This window comes from Crinia signifera, chromosome 6, assembly GCF_055691185.1.
Source record: "Crinia signifera chromosome 6, ASM5569118v1, whole genome shotgun sequence".
NCBI lineage: Eukaryota > Metazoa > Chordata > Amphibia > Anura > Myobatrachidae > Crinia > Crinia signifera.
The window spans coordinates 282056101-282073450 of NC_139222.1; the positions used below are offsets into that span (position 1 = coordinate 282056101).

The 17350-nt window shown below is 44.6% G+C and overlaps 2 protein-coding genes across 5 annotated transcripts in view; one reads left to right on the forward strand and one right to left on the reverse strand.

Annotated features, from left to right (window-relative positions):
- LOC146009439 (EF-hand calcium-binding domain-containing protein 6-like) overlaps positions 1–9122 on the reverse strand; it is a 91740-nt gene extending 82618 nt beyond the window's left edge. Inside the window, exon 1 of the mRNA XM_083149823.1 lies at positions 8474–9122. Within this exon, the coding sequence (XP_083005949.1) occupies positions 8474–8666 (193 nt within the window). The 5' untranslated portion in view covers positions 8667–9122. The remainder of the gene's footprint in view (positions 1–8473) is intronic.
- Positions 1–17350, forward strand: part of GPAM (glycerol-3-phosphate acyltransferase, mitochondrial) — a 55609-nt gene that overhangs the window by 607 nt on the left and 37652 nt on the right. Inside the window, exons 1-2 of one of the 4 annotated variants that reach the window (XM_083149828.1) lie at positions 8472–8620; positions 15820–15988. The exons of 1 other annotated variant lie outside the window; for it this stretch is intronic. In XM_083149828.1, the coding sequence (XP_083005954.1) occupies positions 15890–15988 (99 nt within the window). In that variant the 5' untranslated portion in view covers positions 8472–8620; positions 15820–15889. Of the gene's footprint in view, positions 1–8471; positions 8621–8762; positions 8894–15819; positions 15989–17350 lie in introns of those variants that run through there. 2 more of the 4 variants (XM_083149830.1, XM_083149829.1) reach the window with 2 other exon arrangements.

The window sequence follows — 17350 nt, forward strand, 5'->3', positions numbered from 1 at the left end:
GCCAGGGGTTTCATGCTCACTGATTAGAGTTACATGCTCATTGGAAGGAGTTTCGTGCTCGTTGCCAGGGTGTCATGCTCATTGCCAGGTGTTTCATGTTCATTGCCAGGGTTTCATGCTTGTTGCCAGGGGTTTCATGCTCTTTGATTATAGTTACATACTCATTGCCATGGGTTTCATGCTCATTTATTAGGGTTACATGCTTGTTGCCAGGGTTTTAATGCTAATTTCCAGTGGTTTCTTATTCATTGCCAGTGGTCATTTGCTTGTTACAAGTGGGTCACATGCTCATTGCCAGGGGGTTTCATGCTCATTGCCAGGGGTTTCATGCTCATTGATTAGAGTTACATGTTCATTGCCAGGGGTTTCCTGATCATTGCCAGGGGTTTCATGCTCATTGATTTGGGTTACATGCTAGTTGCCAGGGTTTTCATGCTTGTTGCTAGTGGTTTCATCCTCATTTCCAGTGCTTTCTTATTTATTGCCAGTGGTCACTTGCTTGTTACAAGTGGGTTACATGCTCATTGCCAGGGGGTTACATGCTCATTACCAGAGGTTTACATGCTCTCATTGCAAGGGGCAATATATATATATATATATATATAATGCAGGGGCAATATGTATTTTCTAACTTGCGGGTCGCAATATACGACACCTAGTAGGACCTCTAGCATCTGTCTCCTCCAAGGCAGCGGCCATTTTTGGAGCAATTTCCATTCGGATGTCCAGACCCATTGGAATCTGAAGACACCATGCACCCCCACAGCTCCGGCTCCCCCAAGCTACAGTACAGCTTGGTCTCCCGTGCCATTGTTACACCACTGCGCTGGGGTACTCGAGGGATCTAAAGATGGTGTCTGCTTTTGGAGACAAGCTTAGAAACGTAGAAGATCTCTCTCGCCAAAATAAAAATAAATAAAAACACAATATTCCAGCCTATATTCTACAATTCCCCAAGTTGTGTACACACTAACGATTCCTTCATAAGGGCTGATCGTTAATGAGATCGCTCAAACGTTATACCACATACACACTGAGCGACATCACCCGGTCCCCCCAGGAACATGTAGGGTAAAGTTACTGAGATGGGAGGACTATTGATGATGGAATTTCCCAATATATTGTCTGCTAATGCCTTCCTCTTATCATGTTGTCTCTTGCACGCAGCGCTCAGTAAACATGACACTTTATCAAGGAACTTTCTCCCGGATAAGATATCTGATCCGATGCTGCCAGGGAGAAGCCTTTACAGCAATGTTATAGTCACGCCACATTGGAGACGGGACACATTATTATCATCATGGCGCACATAACACAGGGTGGTTTCTTTTATAAATGATATCGCTCATCTTGTCCCCTGTGAGCGATATTGTTAAAAAATATCGACCAGTGTGTATTGTATGAATGACGAACAATGCGCACTCCCATGGGTCGTGAATGAACACCGCGCCACCGCCACCCATCGTTCTGTGCATGCAGATCAATTTGTGACATTACTTAGCGCTATGGCGTTTGTCATGCGGCACCACTGATTTCCTTAAAGCCCAGTGTAGCGATAGTTTCTCATTATACACACTGGCTGACTAGCGGCTCACACAGGGGTAGGGGGTGTACACAATAAGTAATGGAGGCCTGCAGATCCATTCGATAGAATCCATCGATGGCAGCATACTATGCAATGGATGACCATCGATGGTTTTGCCCAATGATGTTCATCCTTTTTTGTTTGGCTATGCACCTGTGGGCCAATCAGAGACTGGGGGCGGGACATCATGGGTGTGGGGGGCAGAGCTATGATCCGTGTCCTGCCACCATGGGGTGGGGGGAGATACTGGTTATTCTTTGACATTGATGTAGGGGAACCATCTAGTTTCCCCCCCGTCAACGGCAAAAGTATTCTACATGGACCATAAACCACTGATGGTCATGAAGCGATGCCCTATACAGGGAAAAGTACAGCCTGGCAAAGGCAGAACACAGAACAAAACAAGTGGCACTGCGCCATGGTGCCGCCCGGCTGGGGTCAACCAAGAGTCATCCCTGTGCTGGAACAGGAGCAGCCTGGCTCGTGGTGCAGCTGCGGGAGGAGGGAGGGTACTGGGTCCGCTAAGCGCGGTATAGGGCAGGTCAGACTAGCTCCGGCAGCATGGAGAGGAAGGGGGGAGGGTGTGTGCGCTGACTCCTGCCTCCAGGGGCCCATGGCAGGCTGCAGAAGAGTGAAGAGGAGTGTAACTTGGTGCAGGGGGACCCAGAGGTATCTCGGGCCCCAAAGTACCCTCTGTAGTTACACCACCGGGCTTTATACATATACCAGTGGCAAGCAACAAAGATGGGATAGTCTCATGTCGACCTAATGCTTGTGTCAACCTTCCAACCCTGTCGACCTATTTCAGGTGTCGACCTAAGTCCCGTCGACCTTCATAGGGTCAATCGGTACTTGTGTCCTAGAACGGCCACACCGATGTTGATCGGGTCGGTCGCATCGCATCGATCGCATGCGACCAAATCACATGCGATGCGACCGACGCGATGGTCCCGATTTTTAAATTGATTGAAATGTGAATAGGGCCCCTGGGACCCAATTTTACATTGGATTCAATGTAAAATTCTCCTCAGACCCCAATTTTAACCCCCTCAACCCCACCCCACGATTGCCGCCAACCCGAAGCGTGGCGAGCGCAGCGAGCCCGCGAGGGGCGGCGGTGCGCGTCCTCTGACCTTTTCATACCCCCACTATCCACGTCGGCGTGGAGTTGAGAATATAAAGTGTGGCGAGCGCAGCGAGCCACCGAGCCCGAAGCGTGGCGAGCGCACGCGTATAACTTCACAGGTATACTCACTGCGCTCACCACGCTTCACAATGGGGGGGGGGGGGCATATACAATGAGAAATGGGCCATATTGGCCCATTTGCCATTTTTTCCCCGATTACAATGTTAAAAATATTTTAACATTGAACCCTATGGCAAAATCGGGTGCATCTCATCGGTCGCGTTGCGTGCCATGTTAATGCACCCGACCGGCGCGATGGACCCGATTTTTCCTTTGCCGGCAAAATGAACCTGATTTCAAAGGAAATCGGGTCCATCGGGGGTAATCGTGTACCTTAAGCTAAGGTGCACGATTACCCCCGATTGTGGCCGTTCTAGGAAACAAGTACCGGTCGATCTAATAATCATATCCCGGGGACTTCGGGTGGGGGTTATTAGCTAGACCACAAATAGATAGGATAGTCGATAGATCAACCACTATTGGTCAAAAGATTGACACATGAAAATGGTCGACATGCGCAAGGTCGACACAATCAAAAGGTTAATACAAGAAAAAGGTTGACATGGTAAATGCTGGCACGTGAAAAGGTCAACATGGGTTGTGTCGAGATTTTTACCATGTCGACTTTTTGCAAATGTTAACCTAGTGCGTATCAATCTTTTTTCTGTATCAATCTACTGCATGCGAACTACTGACTGTCTATCTAGTCACCGTAGATCAGTTATTTTAAACCATGGGTCTTCAAACTGTGGCCCTCCAGATGTTGTGAAACTACATGTCCCAGCATGCATTGCCACATTTTTTCCTATGAGAGCATGCCAAAACTGTCAGGGCATGCTGGGACATGTAGTTCCACAACATCTGGAGGGCCACAGTTTGAAGACCCATGTTTTAAACCTTTTTAAACTCATGGCTCACAGTGCAAGACGTTATATTGCCAAGGCACCATCAGTCCCCACGGGAAAAACACACAAACACTGGGGGTTATTCTTGCAGCCTTGCAAGTCCACCAAGCCCCGCCGGGCCGCCAGCCCCTCCCCCTCGCAGTGTGTGTTCGCACACAGGTCCTGCGAATGGATGTTTGACATAAACATCGATTCGCAGCCTGTCGGTGAACACCCACATCATTCGATAATCGCCGACCATCGAACGATGTGGAATGTGCACACATAGCTAAGCGACTCTCAGCTCACTTAGATTTGCTTGCACCCTCGGGAGGAAGTGGGTGGGCAGCTGACGTGGTCAGATGCACCCTGCGTCTGCGGATGTGCAGACGCACACCATCGGACCCCTTGCGAGCAAAGGGTTCCGAACGAACGGACCTGAATAAGGTCCACTGGCCCTTACAGGAAAAAAACGAATTGGCCCCCACATAAAAAACAATCATAGAACACAAAAATAAAAAACATTGGCCCCCAGCTACAGAGTCTGTCTCTAGTGTGCCACAGTACAGTGGTTGAAAACTACTAGGTCTATCCACTGGAACCAGTTGACTTCTACACCAAGGACCATGGGTCACAGTTTACTCCGGACAGTGAGGGAATCCTTAAATCATACCTCCCAACTTTTGAAAGCTGCAGGTCGGGACTGTTGCCAGCATTTAGGGCGTGGCCTACAAAATCGTGTCACTCCCACTGGGCCATGCCCCATTTTCGCCACTTTTGGGGGCATGGTCGGCGCTCTGTAAGCCCCGGGATGCGGGAACAAACCCTCCCAAAAAACAGGACAGTCCCATGAAAATCGGGACAGTTGGGAGTTTATGCTTAAATATTTATATAGAGCCTTGTGTTATAGTGTTGTCTTTTTTTTGGTGAAGTGTTGATGGTTAGATACTTGGTTAGATACTACAAGTATGTTTGATACCTTCTGCATCCCATGAGGAGACCTGCTGCTGTTCCAACAAAGACTTGGAGGTCTTCTGCACGGCACAGGTACACTAGCCATCTGGCCGCCAAGAGAGGTCATGGCCCATTCAGGGGTCTATTTATGAAGCAGTGATAAGAGTGTAGAAGTGTGCTATGCCTACCAATCTGCTCCAAAGTAACTTTTATCAAGTGCATTCTATAAAATTATACGTAGCAGCTGATTGGTTCCCACTGCTTCATGAATAGACTCCTGAGACACTCCCCCCAGTCCAATCCAGCGTTGGTGAGAAGAAAAGTACTGTCAAAGTATAGAAGAATAATATAATAATTATTACATAAAACCATAATATTGTCTTCGACCCGGGAGGTAAAACTATTATCATTTAGTTGTCTTTAAGACTCGTATAGTCTCCCCACTAAGCCTTTTTCCAATCATACAATTACACCATTATGTAGCTTCATTGACACCATCCCTGATTTCCCAACCTCCGTGTTCCCCAGTTCATATTTGGGTGGATACATTTCTTTGTGATAAATTTAAAGCTAACCTGATTTACACTGACCTACAAACCAACACTTCCACGGTATTAATTAATAAAACCACGGATGCCTGGCGATCAGATGTACCCATTATTAAAGCTCAAACTTTATTTAAATATCATGCAGAGACTAATAAAATTCTCCAATCTTCTGTGTTACAGGAAATACATGTTAAAACATTATATAGAGCATATGTATCCCAGAAGGATCATAGTTACTATGGGGGTTATTCTAGTTCACTCTTTTTGACAAAATCCTTCTAAGATGGACAAAACCATGTGCACTGCAGGTGGGGCAGATGTAACTTGTGCAGAGAGAATTAGATTTGGGTGGGGTTTTACTTCAAAGTGAGATCTATATTGCAGTGTAAAAATAAAGCAGCCAGTATTTACCCTGCACAGAAACAAAATAACTCACCCAATTCTAATTCTCTCTGCACATTTTACATCTGCCCCACCTGCAATGCACATGGTTTTGTCCATCTAAGAAGGATTTTGTCAGAAAGAGTGAACTAGAATAAGGCCCTATGACCCAAACTAATCTGTACAATGTCTAAAATGTGGCTTCCATTCGGCAACACTCTTTCACTGCTTCTGGTCCTGTGGACACATTAAAAAATATTGGCATAAGATAATCAACCTTTTCACTCAATATTTCTATTAACCCAATACCAATGTTATTTGAAATTTTTGATGATTGGGACCTAGACCACTCACGGGATCTCCTTATTCCATTTCTAACTGTATTGGTTACGACAGCCAATAAATTGATATTAAATGCGTGGATTACTAAGCGATCCCCCACATTGGTAAACCTAGATGGCTTATTACTAAAATACATGTATTTTGATAAATACAACACTTTTAATCCCTCTCATATGCTGACATCTGGATTAGTTTGCAAATGGGACCCATACATACGATCAAAACCAGCCGAACTCCGAACACAAACATATGACACAATAAATATAAGATGATGCAATATTTGACTTTCTTGGATATCTTCTATATATATGATTGATACCTCTTCATGTTTATCATTAAGCTATCCTGAAATCGAAATTGACTTCCCAGCTCGACATTAGAGATGTTCAAACCCCCCCCCCCCCTCGAACCACCGTTGGGTCAGTCAATCGCTGATGACTGCCAAGTGGCGATAACAAAATCATCTTGTAGCTGCCGGATCCGTCATCTGCTACTGACTGCCCGGCGGCATTAGAGATTTGCATCAGGCCCTTTGAAAAGGTGGCGGGTCATAAATTATGCGGGCCTACCGGTGAATCCCCTGGGTTCTCCACCAGGCCAGCACGGGCCTGAGTTGGTTGCGGATTGGTTCTGTCCCTTGGAAATCAATTGGGTTTATTTATGTATTTTTCTGAGTAAGCAAAAATATTTCTCAATATGTGATAATCTCTGCTCATAACCCCTGTCATGAAATGATAGCAATAATAATAATAAATGATTATTATGAAATTTTGAGATATTTGAAACGGATGTCTGCACTAGTGCATCAGGATGTGGAGTTTAACAGATATCGGGGTTTATTCTGGTTGATTCGCAAGGCTGCGAATTCGCAGCCTTGTAAATCCACCAAACCCCACCCACCGAATGTCCGCCCACCTGACCCCCCTTCGCAGCGCGGGTTCGCCCGCACATACTGCGAATGGATGTTTAGCATAAACATCCATTCCTATGCCGCGGGTAACCTCCCACGTCTTTCGATGGTCAGCGTTCTCATGGGAATGCCTATGTAATGGTGGGCGTTCCCATATGGTAATAGGGCTGCCCGGCGCCCCCCCCTTCTCCCCCCCCCCCCCGATGCTGTGTAGGGTGCGTGCACCCGGCGAACCGAAAGTTCATGCACCCTACGTCTACACATGCTCAGAAATGCGCCTGTGCCTGCGCAGACGTGCAACATCGGACTGAATGAATTAGAATAACCCCCATCATTTCATCCAATAGTGAGTGTTATCAGAAATAGCATTTATAATAATAATAATACTAATAATAATACTAGAATATATTCTAATTATTAATAATGGTATTATAAATGATAAAAGTAATAATAATGTAATAGCAGTAAAATGTATAGTAATAAAATAATAATAAATAAATAGTAATAAAATATTAACAGCAAAACGAATAAAAATAATAGAAATAATAAACAAATATTAGAATATAGTAATACAATTATATAATTTTATTTGTATTACTACTACTACTGCTAATAATTATAATAATAATAATTTAGGTCCTTATTCTGGTTGGTGCGGATATGTCCACGTGCGTTCGTTCCGCCGATGTTTTGTGTCTGCGCATGTGCGAAAGGGACATACGTCCAAATTCCGCATGAAATGTGTACACTACGAGCAGGGGGAGGAGAGGGGCGTGAAGGGCTGTTTGGCCTCATTAACATATGCATACGCCCGCGTTTCATGGGTGTTCCCATAAAAACGCTGGGCGTACGTATGGTCACATACGAAATTTTCGGGGGGGGGGGGGGGGGGCGTGCGTGGCCTAATTCGGGGGCGTGGCCTATAGTCGCCATTTTGCCACTATGGGGGCATGACCCAGAGGCTCTGTGAGCCTCTAGCCATGCCCCCAGCCCCCTGGCTGCGGGAATAGACGCGTTTATTCCTCGCTGCTTAGCAGCTGACAGGGGGGACTCCCAACAGCCCCCCCACACCGCGGGACACTGCCGCCCGCGGGTGGGACAGCGGGACAGGCCCTGATAATCGGGACTGTCCCGCTAAAATCGGGACTGTTGGGAGGTATGAGTTTACAACTCCGCAGCTGGACACAAACTACACAAATACTAAAAATAATAGCAATAAAAAAATATTAGAATATAGTAATACCATTATATAATAATAATAATAATAATAATAATAAGAAGAAGAATAAGAATAAATTATGTTGACGTGTTTGAAACACATTGGCACTAGTGTATCAGGACGTGGAGTTTTACAGATATTATTTAATCCAACATTGATAAGTGTATCAGATTGATCAGATAGAGTTTAAAAATGATTATAAATAATTTTGGTAATAATAATAATAATAATAATAATAATAATAATTATAATAATAACAACAATAGCAATAAAATAGTAATAAAATGGTAAAAGTACCACCAATAAAAATAATAGTAATAATAAAAAAAAATTAGACTATAGAAATACAATCATATAATAACTAAAAAATTTTTTTTTTTAAATTGTAATAAAATAATAAAATCTTAGTACCTATAATATACCACACAGATCATAGTTTACCATGTGGAGAAACTTGCCCTTACTTAAGATGGCCGCCTTGTGCGGGGTGCGCAGGGATGACGTCACGGATGCGCGCCGGTTGGGGGGGCAAGCAAGGGAGAGAGGCGTGCTCAAGGCGCAGTGCTGCTGGGCTCGCTGTGTGAGCCGGGCTGCGGAGCTGCAGAGGAGAGGTGAGTGTGTGGTGTGTGTGTGGCTGAGCCTTGTGAGCTGTTGCATTGTGTCTGCCCTGAGTGTCCTGTATCCCCATGGTGTGCTGCAGTCAGATTGTATCAGTGTGTGATGTATGTGCCCCCAGTGCTACATTGTATCAGTGTGTGATGATGTGTGTGACTGCACCCGGTGTATCATTGTGTGACGTCCAGTCCCTGCCGGCTCCCGCTGTGCTCCTTATTATCCCCATTGCATCAGCCGGTGGCCAGCGCTGCCTATAGTACATGCTGCAGGTATTTATAGCACAGCTGATAATAAGCCTGATCCTATGTGTGTGGCTGGGTGACCTTGGTGCTGACAGTCCCATCGTATCCGGCTACTGTGTCTGCTGCTCATGTGCTCCCATCACTGTATACTGTAGTGTTATAGCCCATCACTGTATACTGTAGTGTTACATCCCTGCCCTGTATACTGTAGTGTTATAGCCCTGCCCTGTATACTGTAGTGTTATAGCCCATTACTGTATACTGTAGTGTTATAGCCCTGCCCTGTATACTGTAGTGTTATAGCCCTGCCCTGTATACTGTAGTGTTATAGCCCTGCCCTGTATACTGTAGTGTTATAGCCCTGCCCTGTATACTGTAGTGTTATAGCCCTGCCCTGTATGCTGTAGTGTTGTATCCCATCACTGTATACTGTAGTGTTATATCTCTGCCCTGTATACTGTGGTGTTCTATCTCTGCACTGTATACTGTAGTGTTATATCCCATCACTGTATACTGTAGTGTTATATCCCTGCCCTGTATACTGTGGTGTTAATCCCTGCCCTGTATACTGTAGCGTTATATCCCTGCCCTCTGTGCCGTGGCGTTACATCCCTGCCCTCTGCGCCGTAGCGTTACATCCCTGCCCTCTGCGCCGTAGCGTTACATCCCTGCCCTCTGCGCCATAGCGTTACATCCCTGCCCTCTGCGCCGTAGCGTTACATCCCTGCCCTCTGCGCCGTAGCGTTACATCCCTGCCCTCTGCGCCGTAGCGTTACATCCCTGCCCTCTGCGCCGGAGCGTTACATCCCTGCCCTCTGCGCCGTAGCGTTACATCCCTGCCCTCTGCGCCGTAGCGTTACATCCCTGCCCTCTGCGCCGTAGCGTTACATCCCTTCCCTCTGCGCCGTAGCGTTACATCCCTGCCCTCTGCGCCGTAGCGTTACATCCCTGCCCTCTGCGCCGTAGCGTTACATCCCTGCCCTCTGCGCCGTAGCGCTCCATCCCTGCCCTCTGCGCCGTAACGTTCCACCCCTGCCCTCTGCGCCGTAGCGTTCCACCCCTGCCCTCTGCGCCGTAGCGTTCCACCCCTGCCCTCTGCGCCGTAGCGTTCCACCCCTGCCCTCTGCGCCGTAGCGTTCAACCCCTGCCCTCTGCGCCGTAGCGTTCCACCTCTGCGCCGTAGCGTTCCACCTCTGCGCCGTAGCGTTCCACCCCTGCCCTCTGCGCCGTAGCGTTCCACCCCTGCCCTCTGTACGACATGTTATTACACACACCACACTGCGGTATATAATATATGTGTGCAGTGTTATATCCCTTCCATAGGACGTGTTATTACACACACACACACAACACTGCAGTGTATAATACATGTGTGCAGTGTTATATACACACACCACACTGTGGTATATAATACATGTGTGCAGTGTTACATCCCTTCCATAGGACGTGTTATTACACACACGCCACACTGCGGTATATAATACATGTGTGCAGTGTTATATCCCTTCCATAGGACGTGTTATTACACACACACACAACACTGCGGTGTATAATACATGTGTGCCGTGTTATATACACACACCACACTGCGGTGTATAATACATGTGTGCAGTGTTACATCCCTTCCATAGGACGTGTTATATACACACACGCCACACTGCGGTATAGAATACATGTGTGTAGTGTTATATCCCTTCCATAGGACGTGTTATTGCACACAGCACATTGCGGTATATAATACATGTGTGCAGTGTTATATCCCTTCCATAGGACGTGTTATTACACACATGCCACACTGCGGTATATAATACATGTGTGTAGTGTTATTTCCCTTCCATAGGACGTGTTATTACACACAGCACACTGCGGTATGTAATACATGTGTGCAGTGTTATTCCCCTTCCGTAGGACGTGTTATTACACACAGCACACTGCGGTATATAATACATGTGTGTAGTGTTATTTCCCTTCCATAGGACGTGTTATTGCACATAGCACACTGCGGTATATAATACATGTGTGTAGTGTTATATACACACACCACACTGCGGTATATAATACATGTGTGCAGTGTTATATCCCTTCCATAGGACGTGTTATTACACACACGCCACACTGCGGTATATAATACATGTGTGCAGTGTTATATCCCTTCCATAGGACGTGTTATTGCACACACCACACTGCGGTATATAATACATGTGTGCAGTGTTACATCCCTTCCATAGGACGTGTTATTGCACATAGCACACTGCGGTGTATAATACATGTGTGTAGTGTTATATACACACACCAAACTGCGGTATATAATACATGTGTGTAGTGTTACATCCCTTCCATAGGACGTGTTATTACACACACCACACTGTGGTATATAATACATGTGCGCAGTGTTACATCCCTTCCATAGGACGTGTTATTACACACACGCCACACTGCGGTATATAATACATGTGTGCAGTGTTATATCCCTTCCATAGGACGTGTTATTGCACACACCACACTGCGGTATATAATACATGTGTGCAGTGTTACATCCCTTCCATAGGACGTGTTATTGCACATAGCACACTGCGGTGTATAATACATGTGTGTAGTGTTATATACACACACCACACTGCGGTATATAATACATGTGTGCAGTGTTACATCCCTTCCATAGGACGTGTTATTGCACATAGCACACTGCGGTGTATAATACATGTGTGCAGTGTTACATCCCTTCCATAGGACGTGTTATTGCACACTGCGCTGTATAATACATGTGTGTAGTGTTACATCCCTTCCATAGGACGTGTTATTGCACACAGCACACTGCGGTGTATAATACATGTGTGTAGTGTTACATCCCTTCCATAGGACGTGTTATTGCACATAGCACACTGCGGTATATAATACATGTGTGCAGTGTTATATCCCTTCCATAGGACGTGTTATTACACACACGCCACACTGCGGTATATAATACATGTGTGCAGTGTTATATCCCTTCCATAGGACGTGTTATTGCACACACCACACTGCGGTATATAATACATGTGTGCAGTGTTACATCCCTTCCATAGGATGTGTTATTGCACATAGCACACTGCGGTGTATAATACATGTGTGTAGTGTTATATACACACACCACACTGCGGTATATAATACATGTGTGCAGTGTTACATCCCTTCCATAGGACGTGTTATTGCACATAGCACACTGCAGTGTATAATACATGTGTGCAGTGTTACATCCCTTCCATAGGACGTTTTATTGCACACACCACACTGCGGTGTATAATACATGTGTGTAATGTTACATCCCTTCCATAGGACGTGTTATTGCACATAGCACACTGCGGTATATAATATATGTGTGTAGTGTTACATCCCTTCCATAGGACGTGTTATTACACACACACACACACACAGCGGTATATAATACATGTGTGTAGTGTTACATCCCTTCCATAGGACGTGTTATTGCACATAGCACACTGCGGTATATAATACATGTGTGCAGTGTTAATCCCTTCCATAGGACGTGTTATTGCACACACCACACTGCGGTATATAATACATGTGTGCAGTGTTACATCCCTTCCATAGGATGTGTTATTGCACATAGCACACTGCGGTGTATAATACATGTGTGTAGTGTTATATACACACACCACACTGCGGTATATAATACATGTGTGCAGTATTACATCCCTTCCATAGGACGTGTTATTGCACATAGCACACTGCAGTGTATAATACATGTGTGCAGTGTTACATCCCTTCCATAGGACGTGTTATTGCACACACCACACTGCGGTGTATAATACATGTGTGTAGTGTTACATCCCTTCCATAGGACGTGTTATTACACACACACACACACACACACAGCACACTGCGGTATATAATACATGTGTGCAGTGTTATATCGCTTCCATAGGACGTGTTATTACACACACACACAACACTGCAGTGTATAATACATGTGTGCAGTGTTATATACACACACACCACACTGTGGTATATAATACATGTGTGCAGTGTTACATCCCTTCCATAGGACGTGTTATTACACACACACACAGCACACTGCGGTATATAATACATGTGTGTAGTGTTACATCCCTTCCATAGGACGTGTTATATACACACACTCCACACTGCGGTATATAATACATGTGTGCAGTGTTATATCCCTTCCATAGGACGTGTTATTAAACACACCACACTGCGGTATATAATACATGTGTGCAGTGTTACATCCCTTCCATAGGACGTGTTATTACACACACGCCACGCTGCGGTATATAATACATGTGTGCAGTGTTATATCCCTTCCATAGGACGTGTTATTGCACACACCACACTGCGGTATATAATACATGTGTGCAGTGTTACATCCCTTCCATAGGACGTGTTATTGCACATAGCACACTGCGGTGTATAATACATGTGTGTAGTGTTATATACACACACCACACTGCGGTATATAATACATGTATGTGTGTAGTGTTACATCCCTTCCATAGGACGTGTTATTACACACACCACACTGCGGTATATAATACATGTGTGCAGTGTTATATCCCTTCCATAGGACGTGTTATTGCACACACCACACTGCGGTATATAATACATGTGTGTAGTGTTACATCCCTTCCATAGGACGTGTTATTGCACACAGCACACTGCGTTGTATAATACATGTGTGTAGTGTTACATCCCTTCCATAGGACGTGTTATTGCACACAGCACACTGCGGTGTATAATACATGTGTGTAGTGTTACATCCCTTCCATAGGACGTGTTATTGCACATAGCACACTGCGGTATATAATACATGTGTGTAGTGTTACATCCCTTCCATAGGACGTGTTATTGCACACAGCACACTGCGTTGTATAATACATGTGTGTAGTGTTACATCCCTTCCATAGGACGTGTTATTGCACACAGCACACTGCGGTGTATAATACATGTGTGCAGTGTTATATCCCTTCCATAGGACGTGTTATTGCACATAGCACACTGCGGTGTATAATACATGTGTGTAGTGTTACATCCCTTCCATAGGACGTGTTATTGCACATAGCACACTGCGGTATATAATACATGTGTGCAGTGTTATATCCCTTCCATAGGACGTGTTATTACACACACGCCACACTGCGGTATATAATACATGTGTGCAGTGTTATATCCCTTCCATAGGACGTGTTATTGCACACACCACACTGCGGTATATAATACATGTGTGCAGTGTTACATCCCTTCCATAGGATGTGTTATTGCACATAGCACACTGCAGTGTATAATACATGTGTGCAGTGTTACATCCCTTCCATAGGACGTGTTATTACACACACGCCACACTGCGGTATATTATACATGTGTGCAGTGTTATTACACACACACCACACTGCGGTATATAATACATGTGTGTAGTGTTACATCCCTTCCATAGGACGTGTTATTGCACATAGCACACTGCAGTGTATAATACATGTGTGCAGTGTTACATCCCTTCCATAGGACGTGTTATTGCACACAGCACACTGCGGTGTATAATATATGTGTGTAGTGTTACATCCCTTCCATAGGATGTGTTATTACACACACACACACACACACACACACACACACACACAGCCACTGCGGTATATAATACATGTGTGCAGTGTTACATCCCTTCCATAGGACGTGCTATTACACACACACACAGCACACTGCGGTATATAATACATGTGTGTAGTGTTACATCCCTTCCATAGGACGTGTTATATACACACACGCCACACTGCGGTATATAATACATGTGTGCAGTGTTATATCCCTTCCATAGGATGTGTTATTAAACACACCACACTGCGGTATATAATACATGTGTGCAGTGTTACATCCCCTCCATAGGACGTGTTATTACACACACGCCACACTGCGGTATATAATACATGTGTGCAGTGTTATATCCCTTCCATAGGACGTGTTATTACACACAGCACACTGCGGTGTATAATACATGTGTGCAGTGTTATATCCCTTCCATAGGACGTGTTATATACACACACGCCACACTGCGGTATATAATACATGTGTGTAGTGTTACATCCCTTCCATAGGACGTGTTATATACACACACGCCACACTGCGGTATATAATACATGTGTGCAGTGTTATATCCCTTCCATAGGATGTGTTATTAAACACACCACACTGCGGTATATAATACATGTGTGCAGTGTTACATCCCCTCCATAGGACGTGTTATTGCACACAGCACACTGCGGTATATAATACATGTGTGCAGTGTTATATCCCTTCCATAGGACGTGTTATTACACACACCACACTGCGGTATATAATACATGTGTGCAGTGTTAAATCTCTTCCATAGGACGTGTTATTACACACACCACACTGCGGTATATAATACATGTGTAGTTATATCCCTTCCATAGGACGTGTTATTACACACACACACCACACTGCGGTATATAATACATGTGTGCAGTGTTATATCCCTTCCATAGGACATGTTATTACACACACCACACTGCGGTATATAATACATGTGTGCAGTGTTAGCTGTTGTTATTACAGTGTTGTGTAGTATTACAGGTGTTGGTTTATGGGGCTGTGCACGGCTGGTATTGAATGATTGTTCGATAATTGACTGTTACATTATTATACATGTAATATGTGTGTATATAATATATATATATATATATATATATATATATATATATATATATATATATATATATATAACTTTTTGCAGTGTGTGTTTATGCACACACACATACACATACACACACACACACACACACACACACACGATTCTATCCCATGCCCGCCGATAGCACACATGACCCTGGAGGTTTAGGTCAGCGGCAGCTCCTGAGGAGCTTAGTGGTGAGCGGCGCATCTCGTCAGTCTCCTGTTAAGCTTACCCTGTTGTTTGGCTGCAGGGGGAGGAGGCTGTAGTGCTGCACATTGTGCAGTGGAAGCTGCAGCCCTGGATTTTCCGATCTGAGAGCGATGGAGGAAAGTGGATGCTCCCTGGGGATGGCAGATATCTCCTACCTGCCCAGTGCTATGGATTACACCAGCGGGCGGCTGAAGAACGCCGAGGAGTGGGTGAGTAACTCTCATCCTGTCTGCAGCTGGAACTTTATGTGTATCTGATGACATCATAGCAAAATATTACCACAGTAACCAATCAGGCCTGTGGCAACATGAGACTGATGATGTAATTGGTTATTATAAGTTACAATGTTCCGGCATTAGTCATCTCGTTATATACTATTATTTGTGTGCATCGTGCACTCCTGGAATTGTGTTGGCATCGTTTGTGTACAAGGAGAATGCAGTCCGGGTGGTTTGCTGTGTTACGCTCCTATTTGAAAAGTAAAAAGATAAATAATATTCCTGATCCGTTTAGCCGCCACCACAGCGCAAGCCGGAATGTTTATTATTTAAACATGTGACGTTCTCTACAAAAGCTTAAGACCATTTTTTTTTTTAAATCAATACATTTTTGCTTTGTAAATGAAATCTCGAATCGGTACTCTGTGCACAGATTATTAATGTTATTCGTAGGCGTTGTGGTTACTTTTTTTTGCCTATAGTCGTGTAATATTCACTGATCATTTTGCACCTGTAATAATTGTGGGGCAAAATAAAGTACTTATCCACTTTTTCCTGAATTTTGTGTAGGGATTTCCTAACAATTGTGAATCATTATATTAAACTCGGTAACATCTGAGGTACTTAGCATCATTTTAGCCAAAAATATAGGCCCACCAACCAGGACCTGGAGACTTCATCTGGGAGGTGTGGGGGTGTTTGAGCTGTGACAGTTTTATTTCTTTCACTTTGAGCTGTGACTGTTTTAGCCCAAAAACTCTTTTATTTCTGTTATAACCTCTTTAAGCACACAAAGGAGTAATTTGTTTTGTCAAGTGGCTTCTAGTGGTCCGTGTTAGTACATCACCTCATATAGGTGAGGAGTAGAGATATAAAACTAGTAATTATTATATACACGTATATATCTGCCAATCAGTAGTCAGGTAATTAGTGTAAATATATGTAACGAGTGTACACCTGGGAATATCTGAAGCCTTTTCATTAAGTTATACTTATGTATAGTTCTATTCATGTTCCGGTAATAATCCCGTTACTGCTTTCCAGTTTTGTGTTGACATTGTTGCTTGTGATGTACAAGAATAGTGTGGACTTAGGCCCTTATTCAGGTTGACGGGCAAGTCTGCGAATTTCGCAGGCTTGTGAGTCCACCATTCACCGCCAGCCTCCATGCGAATGGATGATTTGTCGCAAGCCTTGAGTTCGGACACAAAAAGCATTCGATGGACATGGCCCATCAAATGATTTTTCAAGTGTTTGCAAATGTAAGGCACCTCTTTGGTGTCGCTGGTCGTTCACATGGATGAATCCCCCGGCCCGCAAACCCCTGCCCCCCCCCCCGCACTGATATATGCG